This window comes from Nicrophorus vespilloides, unplaced genomic scaffold (genome assembly GCF_001412225.1).
Source record: "Nicrophorus vespilloides isolate i.1.1-1 unplaced genomic scaffold, Nicve_v1.0, whole genome shotgun sequence".
In the NCBI taxonomy this organism is placed as follows: Eukaryota; Metazoa; Arthropoda; class Insecta; order Coleoptera; family Silphidae; genus Nicrophorus; species Nicrophorus vespilloides.
In genome coordinates, this window is record NW_017097245.1 from 4,832 (window position 1) to 20,275 (window position 15,444).

The 15,444-nt window shown below is 44.0% G+C and overlaps 4 protein-coding genes across 5 annotated transcripts; 2 read left to right on the forward strand and 2 right to left on the reverse strand.

Moving 5' to 3' along the window:
- Window positions 1-60: 60 nt before the first annotated feature.
- On the reverse strand, window positions 61-5,098 carry LOC108559506 (tankyrase). Its single transcript, XM_017916809.1, has 6 exons — window positions 4,295-5,098; window positions 3,708-4,236; window positions 3,396-3,649; window positions 1,321-3,335; window positions 964-1,256; window positions 61-901 (listed from the first exon to the last, which is right to left on the reverse strand). The coding sequence occupies exons 1-6, from the start codon at window positions 4,482-4,484 to the stop codon at window positions 664-666; spliced, it is 3,519 nt and encodes a 1,172-aa protein (XP_017772298.1). The 5' UTR covers window positions 4,485-5,098; the 3' UTR covers window positions 61-663.
- Window positions 5,099-6,627: 1,529 nt separating this feature from the next.
- Window positions 6,628-9,605, reverse strand: LOC108559505 (galactoside 2-alpha-L-fucosyltransferase 2-like). 2 transcript variants are annotated; one of them, XM_017916807.1, is made up of 3 exons: window positions 9,485-9,605; window positions 7,097-8,152; window positions 6,628-6,895 (listed from the first exon to the last, which is right to left on the reverse strand). In XM_017916807.1, exons 1-2 carry the CDS (start codon window positions 9,591-9,593, stop codon window positions 7,137-7,139), a joined length of 1,125 nt encoding a protein of 374 aa, XP_017772296.1. In that variant the 5' UTR covers window positions 9,594-9,605; the 3' UTR covers window positions 6,628-6,895; window positions 7,097-7,136. The 2 variants fall into 2 exon arrangements, with proteins under 2 accessions (XP_017772296.1, XP_017772297.1); XM_017916808.1 differs by lacking the exon at window positions 9,485-9,605 and having other exon boundaries at window positions 7,097-9,021.
- Window positions 9,606-9,705: 100 nt separating this feature from the next.
- LOC108559504 (calcium-dependent serine proteinase-like) lies at window positions 9,706-13,567 on the forward strand. The gene is made up of 12 exons (XM_017916806.1): window positions 9,706-9,875; window positions 10,109-10,202; window positions 10,552-10,665; window positions 10,729-10,881; window positions 10,940-11,263; window positions 11,341-11,543; window positions 11,601-11,813; window positions 12,360-12,515; window positions 12,622-12,728; window positions 12,797-12,967; window positions 13,032-13,200; window positions 13,281-13,567. Exons 1-12 carry the CDS (start codon window positions 9,833-9,835, stop codon window positions 13,475-13,477), a joined length of 1,944 nt encoding a protein of 647 aa, XP_017772295.1. The 5' UTR covers window positions 9,706-9,832; the 3' UTR covers window positions 13,478-13,567.
- A 301-nt stretch (window positions 13,568-13,868) lies between these two features.
- On the forward strand, window positions 13,869-15,258 carry LOC108559497 (low-density lipoprotein receptor-related protein 2-like). The gene is made up of 5 exons (XM_017916797.1): window positions 13,869-14,150; window positions 14,206-14,263; window positions 14,320-14,571; window positions 14,624-14,820; window positions 14,883-15,258. The coding sequence occupies exons 1-5, from the start codon at window positions 14,114-14,116 to the stop codon at window positions 15,218-15,220; spliced, it is 882 nt and encodes a 293-aa protein (XP_017772286.1). The 5' UTR covers window positions 13,869-14,113; the 3' UTR covers window positions 15,221-15,258.
- Window positions 15,259-15,444: the final 186 nt, after the last annotated feature.

Sequence of the window (15,444 nt, forward strand, 5' to 3'; positions counted from 1 at the left end):
TTCGTGTTATACATAAAATATATATATATATAAATATTACTATTTAAAAAAATAGACAGATATAAATATATACGAATGAATGAATAAGTGTGAGATAATAAAGGGATGTGAAACATAATATAGAACAACCGCACACCGAGATTTTTATCGATAGTCGTTAAGTAATGAATACATATATATATAATTAAGTGCACGACACGCATAGAAGAATACATTCGATGCGTCATATAATAATAATAATTATTATTATAATCATATTTTTGTTTTGTTTTTTTTTTGTTTCTTTCTATCTTTTTACACAACAGATATCACATATTTAGTAAATCACTATACGAAGTGATGAAAAAAATAAAGAGAGAAGACGAGAAGAGAATAACGCAGATCCATCTAACATCGTCGTCGGGAATATCTTCCTATTTACTACATAGTACAGTCATCATCAATATTAATAATCGATCGTCAATCAACTTGTCAAATAATCTCACGCACTTGTTCACTCTATATGTAGAGACGGTTTTTTTTTTGTTACGCTACAAACTTGAGACGCTTCTTCTGGTTGCACGTGCAGGTAGATCTGGCCGGGGCGAGACATCGGAAGACGACGCAGAGGACGCCGCACCAGGGAGCAGTGCTCGCGGTGGCCTCCTGGTGCTCCCGGCCGAATCATCTGACGTCCGAGTCGGTGCTGCTCGCGCAATCCTCGGGCTTCACGATCTGATAGGTAATGAAGTACTCGGGATACGCCTGCTCCCCTCTGTACACCACGTACTCGGGGAAGTTGAGACCGCCGGCGGACGGACGTCCGGCAACGGAATGATGGCCGGGCGGTGCGTGAGCCATCTTCATCGCGCTGAACTGCAGGAACGATTTGCCGAGCGTCACGCGGCACAGCAGCAGATGTCTGAAGAATAATTTGTAAATTATTAATATTATTAATCGATGATTATTATATTATGATTGTACCTGTGGCAGAGGTAACAAGATCTGTCCTTGTGAAGGGGGCAACCGGTGCCTCCACCGATGCCGTACACGTATTGGTTGCTCTTGGAGGAGTGCTCGGCAAAGTAGATGCCCGCACCGAACATTCCGCCGATGTAAGCGTGCCTCTCATCGAAACCCTTCTGGACGATCGCGTTGATGAACGGTGATCCATGGAAAAGCATCCTCTCGTTGCTCTGATTGGTGTTCTCTTCGGCCACCTCTTGTCTCCTATGCGTGTATCGTTCCCACAGCTTCCTATTTTGTACTTTTTGTATCTGCAAATAAAAAGATCCAAAAAAATGAAATCATTCTTCAATTAAAAGTGTAGCAGATGTGTACCCTGACGATGTTGTAGCGAGAGAATATGCCTCCGGCGTGTCCGTTGTCTCTGTGCTCCCTGATGCTGTTCTGCATCTCCTCCTCGACGGCCACAAATTCTTTGTCGTCGATGAGAAGATCGACGAGCAGCGTGCCCGGATTCGAGGGTGTCGTCCACATTCCGCCGCAGCTGCTCACCAATCGCTCCATGCCCTTGATGAGTTTATGCCGGAATCCGTACGCGGTGATGCCGATCTGCTTAAGGTCCTCGTGCCCCATCTCCGCAAGGATGTCGAGCGTGATCTGCTCTCGCTCAAATAGATCGAGCAGATGCTCCAAGCTGAGGCTGGCCAAGAATGAACCGATGTTGACTATTCCACCGCCAGCACCAACTGCGGAAGATCCCTCCGATCCACCGTCGATCTTCATCGGCGAAGAACAGCAACCCTCCGCAACGGACATCGCCATGCTTCCTCTGGACGAGGCGACTGGCACTGAGAGTATCATCGAAGCCCCAGACGGCATAACCACCGTTTCCGTCGTGTTCAACGGTGGAGTCGGCATTGCAGCCGGAGTGCTGATCGGTCCGAGCGCCGTCGGGACGCCTTGCTGCGACGCCATCGCATCCTGCAGCAGGCATCTCACGTCCTCAGCTGACGCCAAATCCACGGGCGCCTGTCCCTCCTGGTTCTTCAGATACGGATCTGCACCGTGAGCGAGCAGAAGGGCGCACAATTGAGTGCGTCCCTTCTGGGCGGCCTCGTGCAGCGGCGTGAATCCCCATTTATCGGTGGCGTTCACCACGGTGTTGAATTTGATGAGGAGAGCGGCGATGTCCAGATGGCCGTAACTGGAGGCGTTGTGCAACGGAATCAGACCGCCCTTATCCTGCGCATTGACGTCGGCCCCGTGATCCAGCAGGAACTCGGCAACTTCCACGTTATTGTAGCCGGCGGCCAGATGAAGCGGTGTCGAATTGCGACCCTGCGCGTCCCTGCAATTGATGTTATCCGCCGTCACCAATCTCTGCACACGCAACAGATTTCCCTTCTTGGCTGCATCCAAAAGTGCCGCGTTCCCACGCAACATATCCGCGACGTCCTGATCCCCATCTCTGACCAGATCCAACGGAGTCGCTCCATCGCGATTCTTCTTCCCAGGATCTGCTCCGTGCTTCAATAAAAGTTTAACGATTTCGTATTTCCCTTTGGCAGCGGCCTCGTGCAAAGGCGTGAACTTCCACAGATCGGCGACGTTGACGCTCGCCCCGTGCTTGACGAGCAGCTCGGTGACTTCGTAGTGTCCGTACGAACAAGCGTTGTGCAACGGAACCAGACCGCCCTTGTCCTTCGCGTGAACGTCCGCACCCAATTGCAGAAGGTATTCGACAACAGAGACCCTGTTGTATCCGGAAGCAAAGTGCAGCGGCGTGGAATGTCTCCCATCGAGATCGCGACAATTGACGATGTGCGGGAACGAACCGAGCAGCCGCTGCACCTGCTCCAGGTCTCCAGACTTTGCGGCGTCGAGCAGCTGGCATTCGACGTCCGCGCTTCCCGTCGGCGGATCCTGCAGGATCTTCAGCACGTTCTCGGAAGCCACCTGGGCGGCCGTGTATCCCTGCAGGCTGACGATGGTCGGGTCGACGCTGTACGACATCAGAATACGACAAGCCTGCACGTTATCGTCGCGAGCGCACCTATGCAACGCCGTCTGTCCGAGGCCGTCCAGAGCGTTCACCTTGGCACCGTGTCGCAGCAGGTAGTCCATGAGATCGTAATGGGAATGGTCAGCAGCGACGTGCAGCGCAGTCAGGAACTCTTTGTTCTTCTCATTTAGACCGACTCCCTTCCGAATCAACAGCTCCATTAGCTGCTTCTTCTTCGGATACATCGACGTTATGCACACGTGTAGTGCCGTATCTCCGGTGTACGGATGCTTGAAGTTCATCACGTCCTGTTGTCCCAAGTACTTTTTTATCTTTGCCGTGTCCGAGTGTCGGGCGGCTTCCAGAAGGCAGTGACCTTTATATTCATCTGGAAAACAAACAAAATAAAAAACATTGATATTTGGTCTTCAGAATATTCGAGACTTACAAGCTAGGCGCTCTTGCAGCTCCCTGGTCGGGGCCACATCTATTGCAGACTTTGAATGGCAGTTCAGTTGGGTGGGGTCAGCCCCCTCGCTTAACAGTAAAGAGCACACCTCCACGCGAGATTTGGAGGCGGCTTCGTGAAGTGGTGTAAAGGCCCACAAGTCGTTTGCGTTCACATTGGCTCCATGCTTAATCAGCATTTCGGTCACCTCGAAGTGACCGTAAGAACAAGCATTGTGCAGCGGGACCAATCCCCTGCAATAACAATTATTATAGATTCCTAAATATTAAGCAAAAAACCAGCTCTACGAACCCTTTGTCTTTCGCATGGACGTCCGCCCCGTTCTGCAGCAAGATTTGAACGACCCGATTCCTATTGTATCCGGCGGCCAAATGCAACGGGGTCGATCTCCTTCCATCGCTCGCATGACAATTAACGTTCAACGGTGTGAGCAACCCCAGCAGTCTATCCTCTGCTCCGGATCGTGCGGCCTCCAGCAGCTCATCCTTGTGATACTCCCCTGTCAGTACGGGTTGCGTCGACGAATCGGCCAATTCCAGAGCGGTCTTTCCCTCGGTGTTGCGGACGTTCACATCTGCCCCGTGCTGCAGCAGAGCAATGCAAACGTCGATCTTCCCTTTGATCGCAGCCTCGTGCAGCGGCGTGTAATTCCAGTTGTCCCTAGTGTTTGGGTTTGCTCCGGCTTCCAGAAGCAGACGCACCACGTCCGCATGTCCAAAAGAGCAGGCGTTGTGCAACGGATGCAATCCCCCATCATCTCTGGCCTGTATGGAAGCCCCAGTCGATAGCAGAAATTCAACTACATCCTTTCTCCCATATCCTGCAACGAAAATCGTATTACAACATTGATACAAACAGTTTATTAATTTATCATTCACCTGCTGCAAAATGCAATGGGGTTGATTTCCTACCAGCTGTGTCCCTGGCATTGACTGTCTGCGGTGTGATCAGCTTCCTCACCCTGGCGATGTCTCCAGTTTTGCAGGCCTCGAACAGATCTCTAAGCGGATCACTCGAGCTAGGCAGGGGCTCCATGGAGGCAGTCAGAAGTGCCCTCCTGTTGGCCATACTACCACTACACACACACAATCCACCACCACAACAACAGCAGCAGTGAACCTCTTCCTACTGTTGCTCCATTAGAGAAAGTCACGTCCACCCGAAACCTAATTGGATTCCCATTACAAAATGGTACTCATCGTTTCACAACAATCCGCTGCTGTTGTCGCGATTATATATTACCACCGCAGCTCTTCTGAAAAAGTTGAAGATCGACGTCCTCTCTCTCTCTCTTTCTATCTCACGTCACAACACACCACCTCCAGCACACGCAGGATAATACATGCGAAAACAACAGAAAGAAAAAATAAAAACAATAATAATAATAATAAATAATGACAAAACTGTGTGCGCTGCGATCGTCCTTTCTAACGACCATCACCATTGGCCGTTCTCTTTGTCACGACCCCCCCGATTGGCCCATCCGCGATGTGTCACATTCTACACCAAAAACTTGCAGAAGGTAATTCCCCCAAAAACGCACCCCCAGCACCGTTCTACATACTCTTCTTCTTCTTGTTCTACGCTCGCACACTTAATTAACGCTGCCAACCTCGTAAAACAAATCGCAATCAAATTATGCAATTGCTTATGCACCGTAGCAGCAGCAGCAACAACTACCACCATTACTAAAGAAGCGAAAGAGCGACATCTATGTTTACGCTCTATACTTTAGAAAATAAATTCAAATTATTTACCAAGAAAAGTTGAAATTAAAATAAAATAACAATTAATACAACTATTGTAATAATAGTGCACAATATTGTTGTGTCACACGGGAACATTCGTGGAACGATTTTGTCGCCTTTGGATAAGATAATAACACTCAGATGATTCTAGTTCTTGAGTTAGAATACAGAAAAAGAAACTAAGGGTCGTAAATATAACAATTTATGGAATCTTATACGCTCATGATAATGATAATAAAAACAAAAGAATATAGTTGCAAACGCCTTCGTGTGTGGCTAGACTAATTTTATTATTTTACATGAAGGAAACAGAACAATTATAAAACAAACTTTTATGGGGGAAAAGCAACAGAAGCACAGAAGATTTGCAAAAAAAAAAACAGTTGAAACTAAAATCGCCGTTCGTCACATCATCATCAATATTCATTCTCTTGTTTTATCCGAAACTGCTTGATTGTATTCAATATATTTTTTTTCTTCTTTTGTTTTTCTTTTACGCTTATCGATAATACATAGTATGCAATATATAAGTGTGTATCACAGAAACATTTAATTCCCCCTTTACATATATATATTTATTATAGTTTTTGTTTCGTTCAATCGTTACAAAAGATATTCGCCTAAACTTGAACATCTAAACATCTTTCATTATCGTTAAATTTCTTTAAAATTTTGTAAATTTCATCGTCTAATTTATTTATTATTTTATTTCTTTACATACATATATATATATTTATTTAATACTGTTCAGGTCACAAATGTGTATTTTTTGTTGTTTGTTTGAATTGGGTAATCCTTGTTTGTTTGTTTGTGTTTTGTTTTTACTTCTTTGTTTTTGGCACGTCGTAACTAAGTAAATTAATAACAAAATGGAAACGTCGTCAAGTAATGTGAGTGAGATAAGATATACACAGATGGGGAAAAATACGGAAAGAGACAGATCACAGTTTCTTATTCTCATTTTATCTACGTAGAAACGAAGAATTGCACTAAAGCCTCCTCCTCCACAAGATAATCACTAACTGTTGATACGAATCGAGTGCGTGATTTCTTTTAATATATAATTATAATTTACATATCTTGTAAATGGAAATTTGGTTGTGTGCGTTTTTTGAACTGAAGAAAAAAGGAAAAGAAAAATCTAGTGGCATCATTTTCCACATCTGATTTTCTTTTCTTTTTTTTTAATTTGCTATCATCATAATGTTCATTTATAAATAGAATAAGTACAATTAATCAAAAATATCTCGCATCGTGTTCAAAATACGTTTTTGTAAATACATTTATATATATTATTTTTTTTTTCTTGGTTCATTCGCTAGATTTGATTTGATTCGATTCTTCCATCCTCTCATCCTCTATACACAATATAATTCTTCTTTGTTTAAGTATTACTTGTTATAATATACATATAGAATCTCATTTTTTTCATTCTTTCTTTCTTTCTTTCATTTACATGTACATAGATTTAGAAATAATTTTGAATAACGATCGTTAAAAAAATAGGGTTTCTTTCTCTCTCTCTCTCCCTTTTGCTTTTCAACCGAAGAAAAAGTTCTTTTCTTAGCCTTGGCAACTTGAATTTCGATCAAACTATTCTGGGAAAACTTTCGGAGAACCAAACTCAAGTCTACAAGTCTATTGGTGTATGTTTACTACTCTCGAATTCGTGCAGTACGTCGTATCCATCCATCCAAAGTTTTGCTGATCTTCGCAAATATCGTTGATTTGCTAAAAAAAAAAACAGAAAACATATAATTACATTTGATAAATCAATTGTTTACGTACTCTTGGTACGTTTCCATTTATGTATTTAGTTAGAAATCAATAACAAAGTTGTAATCAGATTATTCTTGGAAATTGAAAAGATGGAAATTTCCAAAATGTAATCTTACTTTACGGTTTGATGAATTGTAGAAATGCTTTTCTTACCATTTTTGTTGTTGTTGTTGTTCTTGTATTGGATTTGAATTTAGTTGAGCGGCGTCCAGTTGCTGAGGAGCCGTCCTACTCGAGCCGAAGAATGTTTGGTGAGGTTGAAGTAGATGGTGTCGCCACCGGCGAGGATTGCGCCCCAGATGCCGAAGGTGCCGTAATCGAAGATGGAATGATTGCAGGAGGCGAGAATGGCCAAATCGAGAGCGGGAGCGTTCGGAATCGTCCTGCTGCTCACGAACACGTTCGGTCGCATGTTCAGATTGTCGTGGCACCAGGCCGGATCGTCGCTGACGACGACGAAGAGGACGCGTTCGTATCTGCCCTCGAAGATGTCCATCGCCGTGTGGAAGAAGGCCGGCGACGCGGGACGTGCGGCGTGTTTACGCCACAGGTATCCGATGTAGTCGGTGCGTCGCACGTGAATCCCGACGTAGACGAGGTCCGTCGTCCCCGACGAGGACGCTTTCGGTTTTTTCGTATACGAAGTTGCGGCCGCCAATCGCAGTACGTTCTGACTCTTCACCTGGAAGCGACGCTTGAACGTAAACTCCTGTATGATGTCCTGCACCCAGGTGAGGACGACGTCCGGGTGCGTCGAGTAGCGCGGCAACACGATGCTCTGGTTCGTGTAGTTCCACGCGTCGACGGATCGAACGAATCGCGCCAAATCTATGGGACAATCGCCGATCTCCTCGTAATTCGGCACGGACAGTTGCTCGAAGATCTGCTCGAGTTTCACATGTATGCAACGGGGGACGTACGGCTCCAGTCCCGTCCTCCTCGCCAGCGCCCACACCGACGCGTACTCCCACATCTGATTGCCCAATCTTCCGCCCTGCATTATCGTCACTATGCCGTACCGGGGACACCTCAAACGTTTCCACGAAGACGTCCTCCTGTGCTTCACATTGTTCACGCTGTTCAGACAGAGCTGAGATTGCTCGAAATCGTAAAAGTTCTTCGTCGGCGACTTCTTCGACTGGTCGACATCGTACAGCGGAAAGAGGAAGACGTGCACGAACGATATCACGCACAGGGCCAGGATCGTCGCTAGAAAAAGCACATTCTGATTTGCGTTTATCATTTTCGTCCTCCTTCCTCCACCTCCTCCTGCTCCACCGAAAACCTTCCTCATCTACAGCACACACTACTTAATTCACATATCATTCATACACTAGTGATTCCTCCACCGCGACGTCCTCTTCGTTCCTTTTCGATAACAGCATCACCACCAAACAATCATCTCTTCCCTTTTCTTTCTCTTCAAGACGATGAAACTACTATGCCACTACTGAAGCATCCTTAAACTAATCAAAAAATGTCTCCTCCGCCTCCCTAGATCAAACTACATCTTGTCTCCTCTCCGCCGACACGTCGAATGAGGAGCGACGTGAGCGTGTGCGTCGACGATCATATTGATTTTCATCTCGCCAATCCCCTACATCCTCCCCAAAAACATACAAACACACACACCCATACAACTAGTAGAAAAAGAACACGAACAAACAAAAAACTTTCTTCTCTTTTTGATCATCATCATCAACATCATAATCAAAGCAATTCAACATCCCTATCCTCATCATTAACATCAATCCATCAATTTTCGGCCGCCCCCCAACACGAACCGGCAACTCTGTACAACTCATCTCTCTGTCTCCACCGAAAATCAATCGCCACCCCATTTTTTTTTTTTTAATTTTTTTCATTCATCTCAAACTTTCCATCAATCGAACGTTCCGCCCTTTAGCAAAGTTAAGCAGACGCGTGCGTCCTACAATCACAATTCAAAATTTATTGAGAACGGTCAGCAACAAGCAAATTCGAAAACTTCAAATTTTCAATAATATAATCTGTAAACATTGCGTTAAATTAACGTATCATTAAAATGATAATAACGATGAAATTAATAACTTCTATATTTTCTTTCCCCCAATAATCATTAATACGTTGAAAACTGGTTTAATTAAAATATAATCAAGTCAGCGCATCATTATGAAATCCATTGTTTTTTGTTGTTGTTATGGAATGTCTACGATTTTTTTTATGTAAATTCCTGTTTTAGATCTACTAATTGTTTACCAACCAAAATAAATACCGTTATTCCGTTTATGTATTAATCTTTTGGCAGCAGTTAATCGTTCTTTGTTACTTCAATTGGGGATTTCAGATCGTTTATCAACTGTTTTCAAAGCACGCTTCGTTGTTACGTTATTGATTGGAAAGTACTTTAAACTTATTTTCCCGACGATAATGAACTTTTTACCGCAAACGAAACGAATCGATGGACATTTAAACGTGATTGTTGCTTCGTTGTTGCTTCTGTTGCAACATTGATTGATAATGTATGTAGGTGAATAATACAAAAAAAAAAATAGGACGTACTCAGCGCAATTGACGAAAATCGCGATCGTCGTAATGTTGTAGAGTGGAGGAGGAGGAGAAGGCATTGTCTTCGCATCGTGTAGACTTTGGGAATTCCACTAAAAATCATCGTCCTGTCCTGCTCGCTCAAACAGTCTCATCATCATCATCGTCGTCGTCAGTCCGCCGCTACTCAGTACACAGCACAGCATCATTCCGCGTTCTACAGAATCAAACAAAACAAATTATTATTAAGAACAGAATCAGAAGCGGCGGCCGCGACAAACCATGCGCCGTTAACGATCAAAGTTGATTGTATTGGTTGTTGTTATTAAACATCGGTTGTTTTTCGGAGAAGGAAACAGAGAAATGGTGTGGTTCAAGCTGATGGTGTGTCTTGTATTTGCGGCAAGTAAGTACATATATAACAATTAACAATTTGCGAACAAAGCAAACGAAACGACGTTTCTTTCTTCATCGATTCGCTGCGGCACTTTCAAGTGCAATGTTGTACGCAGCACGCGATTTCCAAATCTAAAAATTCATCGACGAGATACGAAGGTCAACATAACGGGAAAAATATAAATATATAAAAATACACAGGCGATTCATGGATTATTGCGTTAACTGGTTTTTCGCTTTCAGGCACAGTTTATCCAGCTACATTAGAGACTCGCGACTTCTTGGGGAATACCACCACGAACGCAGGTCGATTCCGAAGACAGGGCCTCAGTTGCGGGTGAGTTAAAACATGCAACACAGATCAAGGGAGGAAAGGTCAATGAAGCGATTACCGAACGATATAGATAATAAAAAAAAATACACGCATCAACAAGCAAGCAAGCAAGCTTTACTTTTCTCTCGTTCAGTATATATTTATCATTATCATCGTCCCTGATTGGGGTTGTTTACCTGAGTCGCCAAGACAAGACTAGATTTTTCCAGTGCCAAATCCAGTTTGCATTTCAGGTTTATTTAATTCGTATTCATGTCTCTCAAAATTAAGTTCCTTTCTTGCTAAAAAAATAGAGTATTTAAGTTCGTTCCTTAATCTGTATTTGTTGCATATTTGATAATAATGATTGCAGGAATGGAAATAACCAGTGCGGATCTGGCGAATGCATCAGCGAGGATTCCCTGTGCGACGGAAAGGTCGATTGCAGAGATGGATCAGATGAGACTTCGGCCTGCGCGACGATACCGTACGAAAAACACCCTCCTTACAATAATCTCACTAGTGTTGTTATCATATCTCTTTCTTTAAGGTGTCAATCGTTCCTGTTCCGATGCGCGTACGGTGCTTGCATAAATTCCGACTTCGAGTGCAACGGCAAAGAGGACTGCAGGGACGGCTCCGATGAGAACACGGCCCGCTGCAAGCGAGAGGGTAAACCATCGTCGACCGGTGGAAAATGCTCGTAATTAATCGCAATCTAAATTGATTTCATACGATTATTAATGATAATTGATTTGCAGTTCGGATCAGTTCCAATGCAAGTCGGGTCAATGCATCGACGATTTGGACCAGTGCGACGGGACCGAGAACTGCTCGGACGGATCCGACGAAACGCAGGAGACGTGCGGCAATCTGAGATGTCAGCCGTTCACTTTCCGGTGCGATTACGGGGCGTGCATCAACGAGAATCTCCGATGCAACGGCAAGAAGAACTGTCGCGACAATTCGGACGAGATCGGATGTGAGTCGGGTGGTGGTAGCCAACAGACGCCCAGACCGACGCAGAAACCAACCAGCAAACCCACGCCCACTCCGACGCCTCCACCATCATCAGTCGGCTATCCGTAAACTCTCACACTTTTAACCATTCTCATTATGAAATCTCACTCACCTCCGATTTTCTTATTGTTTCAAATCGCAGCGGGGGATGCGTGCTGCCCCAGAACCCGGATAACGGTAGATGGTCGTTCCCGGTTGGTCTGTCCCCATTGCCTATTGGTACACCGGTTACGGCGAACACCATCATCATCTTCAGCTGCGACAAGAATTACAAGCTGATGCCGGAGAACGGAGGCTTCTCGATCTGCTTGAACACCGCCTGGACGAGCATTCCGACATGCAAGAGTCAGCCTTAATTACCATCTCTTTCTTAACACTTCCACCATTGTATATGCTTTGCAGGTACTTGCTCTTCGATCACACCGAACGATGCGATGACCGTCGAATGCAGACTGGACGGAAGCAAAACGTCCTGCGACAATCCGTACGAGGGCACCAAAGCAGAGATCAAGTGTCGTCCGCTGTACGAGGACTCCCGTCTCCTGGAGAATCCGTATCGCTTCTGTATCCAAGGCACCTGGGACTACTCCATTACCGGTGTCAATTGTCAACCAGGTCAGAAGAATACCACCGCATTACACAATAACACCTATAACATTTACATTATAAACAATTACTACCTTGTCTCTAACAACAACAACAACAACAATAGCACTAACAATAATACCAATTACGATTTTTCCTTTCCCCCAATATAAAAAGAAAAACAACTTACTCACTTAATCAAAATCCGAATTTATGAACCACTACTACCAGTAATACGCTTTAACCGAACGAAATCGTTGAAACGAACAATAACGCGATTTTACTATTAAGATATTAATTTATAAGAGATACTTGCAAATCCGAATTTATAGAACGGTATGTTCACTTCTGACCTGCGTTCAAACCCCAAATCCTAAAATGAATCTAATTTAGTTGTTTACTGTTTAGATCTCACTCTGTTGTAATGTCTTTAGTTGTGTGTGTGTGTATGTGTTTAGACGATTTGTAGAATGTAAACAACAATAATATTAATAAATTGTATTTTTTCTCCGTCTGTACTGCATGTGGTCGTGTTTCGTATTTGATTCGTGTACTTGTGTCTTACTTGATTTTCAGTGTGCGGTTTGAAGTCTGTAGAGGCGACCCAATTAGTGATAGGTGGCAAGAACGCGACCAAAGGGGATTACCCCTGGCACGTCGGCATTTTCAGAACGTTCGACAAGGAGAACGTCTGTGGCGGATCGTTGGTTTCGATGAAGGTCGTGGTGACCGGTGAGTAAGAGGAAAAGACGATTAAAAGTGGGGGGAGGTGCTTGCTTACCTTACCCTCCTCTAGTCGATTGTTGCTGCCGCTGATTGGTTGATTTCCGTTTTGCAGCCGCCCATTGCTTCGACGTGGTCAACGAGGATATGTACACGGTGTCCGCAGGGAAGTATTACAGGAGCTACAAGGACCCCAACGACGTCGACGCACAATTCTCTGACGTAATTAGCGCATCGCAATTGATGATCACATCTCTCTATGTCTGTCTCTTTGTTATGTTTACTTGCAGATTCAAAAACTGCTCGTTCATTCGGATTACAACGGAGGGCAGCCGTTTCTCGCCTTCGACATTGCGTACATCATCCTCAAGACACCGTTCAAGCTCAACAAATTCGTTCTTCCGGTGTGTATCGACAGGCAGAACACGGATGACCTCTCGCTGACCGGACAGACGGGGCTGGTACGTCAACAAACAATAACCGTTTCATTCTCTAAAAAAATCTAATTAATGTGTATATTTTCAGGTGATCGGCTGGGGTTACACGGAGGCCTCGAGCGAACCATCGAACGTCCTCAAGGAACTGGAGATCAAGTACAAATCGAAGCAACAGTGCAAACTTCCCACCGATTTTTACACCTATTATCTACCTTACGCCTTGGACAAACTCTGCGCCGGTCAAGACACAAGCTCAGGTGAAGAAACTTATATAGATACCTGAAATTTAACAATATTAACAATACGCACCTTCTTTTTATTCACTATGATTACACAGGTCAGAGCGCGTGTCAAGGTGACAGCGGCGGTGGGCTGATCTTCCGTGGAAGGGAGGAGCGATTCTTTCTGAGAGGCGTGGTCAGCGTTGCTCCCAAGAAGTACGGAGGATGTGACTACACCCAGAACACCCTCTTCACGTCGCTGCGATTCCACAAGGACAATCTTCTTCATACCCTCGCCCAGTACCGAGTCTGAGAAGAAACTAACTCAACTTGCTCAACGACTCCAATTGCAACTACAACAGATAAAGGCTGAAAATGAAACAATAATAATAATAATACAAATAAATAATATTGTATAAAAAATAAAGTAACTATTTTATACAGAAATACACATATCATAAATTTACAATTACAACTATGCTTTTTCGTAACATTATCGTAACTTAATCTGCGCGTATTTTATATGAGGCGAGTACCGAGAAATAGCAATGATGCCATCGAAATATATTTATATTATTTTTTATTGCAAGTGACCTTCTAAAGATCAAACGTATGTTAGAGATCGGGAATACTGAACTGAACACTATTAATAGTGATGAAAGAGTTTTTTTTTTTGAAGAACACATAACTGCTAAGCGAATTGAATTAAAATTACGCAACTCTCAACCATGTGTCTTGTCTGGCTGGCGTATCGATGCGCGAATCTTTAGTTAGTTACGAGTGAAAGCATTAAATCGTGCAGAGCGAATCTACGAACCGGTCGTTCTGTAAACAAACAAAGAAAACAAAAAAAATAGTCCAGAATTAAGATGATGATGTTAGCACGATCTGCGAACACGATCTAGTCATCGTCGGTTTTTATGCGCACAACATTCATTCTCAAACCAAAATGCTTTTAAAGACTATATTCTTTCTTTTGGCGTCAGGTAAAACAAGCAGAAGTTATTTAAATTATTTGACGTAATTATTTCTGTATTGCAGATGCTTTCGCTGCGAACATTTTCGTCGGCAGGGAGAGAAGGCAGACTGGATTTTGCGGGTAAGCAGACGATTAGAAAAGTTCAAGGATTCACCTGAATGAACGGATTATTGCAGAAACGAACGATTCTTATGTAAATCTGGCCAATGCATCGATCAATTGAACGAATGCGATGGCATTCCAAATTGCATCGATGGCTCCGATGAGACGGCCGACGTCTGCAGTACCCTGAGGTGTCCCAATTACACATTTCGATGTTCGTACGGCGCCTGCATCAGCAGACAGTTGCGCTGCAACGGAGAAAACAATTGTCGGGACGGATCGGATGAACTGGACTGCAAAGCGTATACAGAAAAACCAGCTCCAAAGTAAGTAAAATATCATTAAATTAAACTAGTAATTGAAACTTTTCGTATTTAGGTACGGCTGCGCTTTGCCCCGGCAACCTTCCAATGGTCGCTGGAGAATCTACAACGAAGAGCGGATTTCTGAGACGCACGCGAACGAAAACACGATTCTCTGGTTCTCCTGTAACGCTCGATACAAGCTGCAGCCCCAAAACAACACATTCGCCCTGTGCAGGAACGGCGAGTGGAGCGCGACCGCAAAGTGCACACGTCAGTCTTTCTAACAGTCACGATAATCTTCTTTATTTATAACTTACGGCATTACGTTTCAGTGACATGCTCGTCCGTCGAATCCGACGACACGATGTTGGTGCAATGCTCGTCGAACGGTGGAATTGCCTCATGCTCGAAACCTTACGAAGGTACACGAGCCACCATTAGGTGCCGCCCACTTTATCAGCCGACCACGCCCAACGTTACCGTCGACAGGATATGCAGGGACGGCTCCTGGAATCTGCCCTTGGCAGGCGAACTCTGCCGACCGATGACCACCAACGCACCGATCGCTCCGAACGGTGGTAACAACACCTACAATTTCTTCATCGTAAACAATTACTATTTGGATGGAGCCAAGAACACCACGACCCGAAAAACATTAGCATTTAATTAATGTATACAACAATAAGATTAATAAATACTTGCATGCAATGAATCGTATCATAAAAATCCATCTCTGTTTTAAAGAAACTCCAATAAACGTAAATTTGGTTGCATATACAATATGCAACTTTTCGTCTTCTTGGGAATCGATTGATGGTCTGAAATTATTAAAGTTATAATTACTGTAATTAATATTAAATGTACGGATAAGTCATTATTATTAAGTTTTGAGTG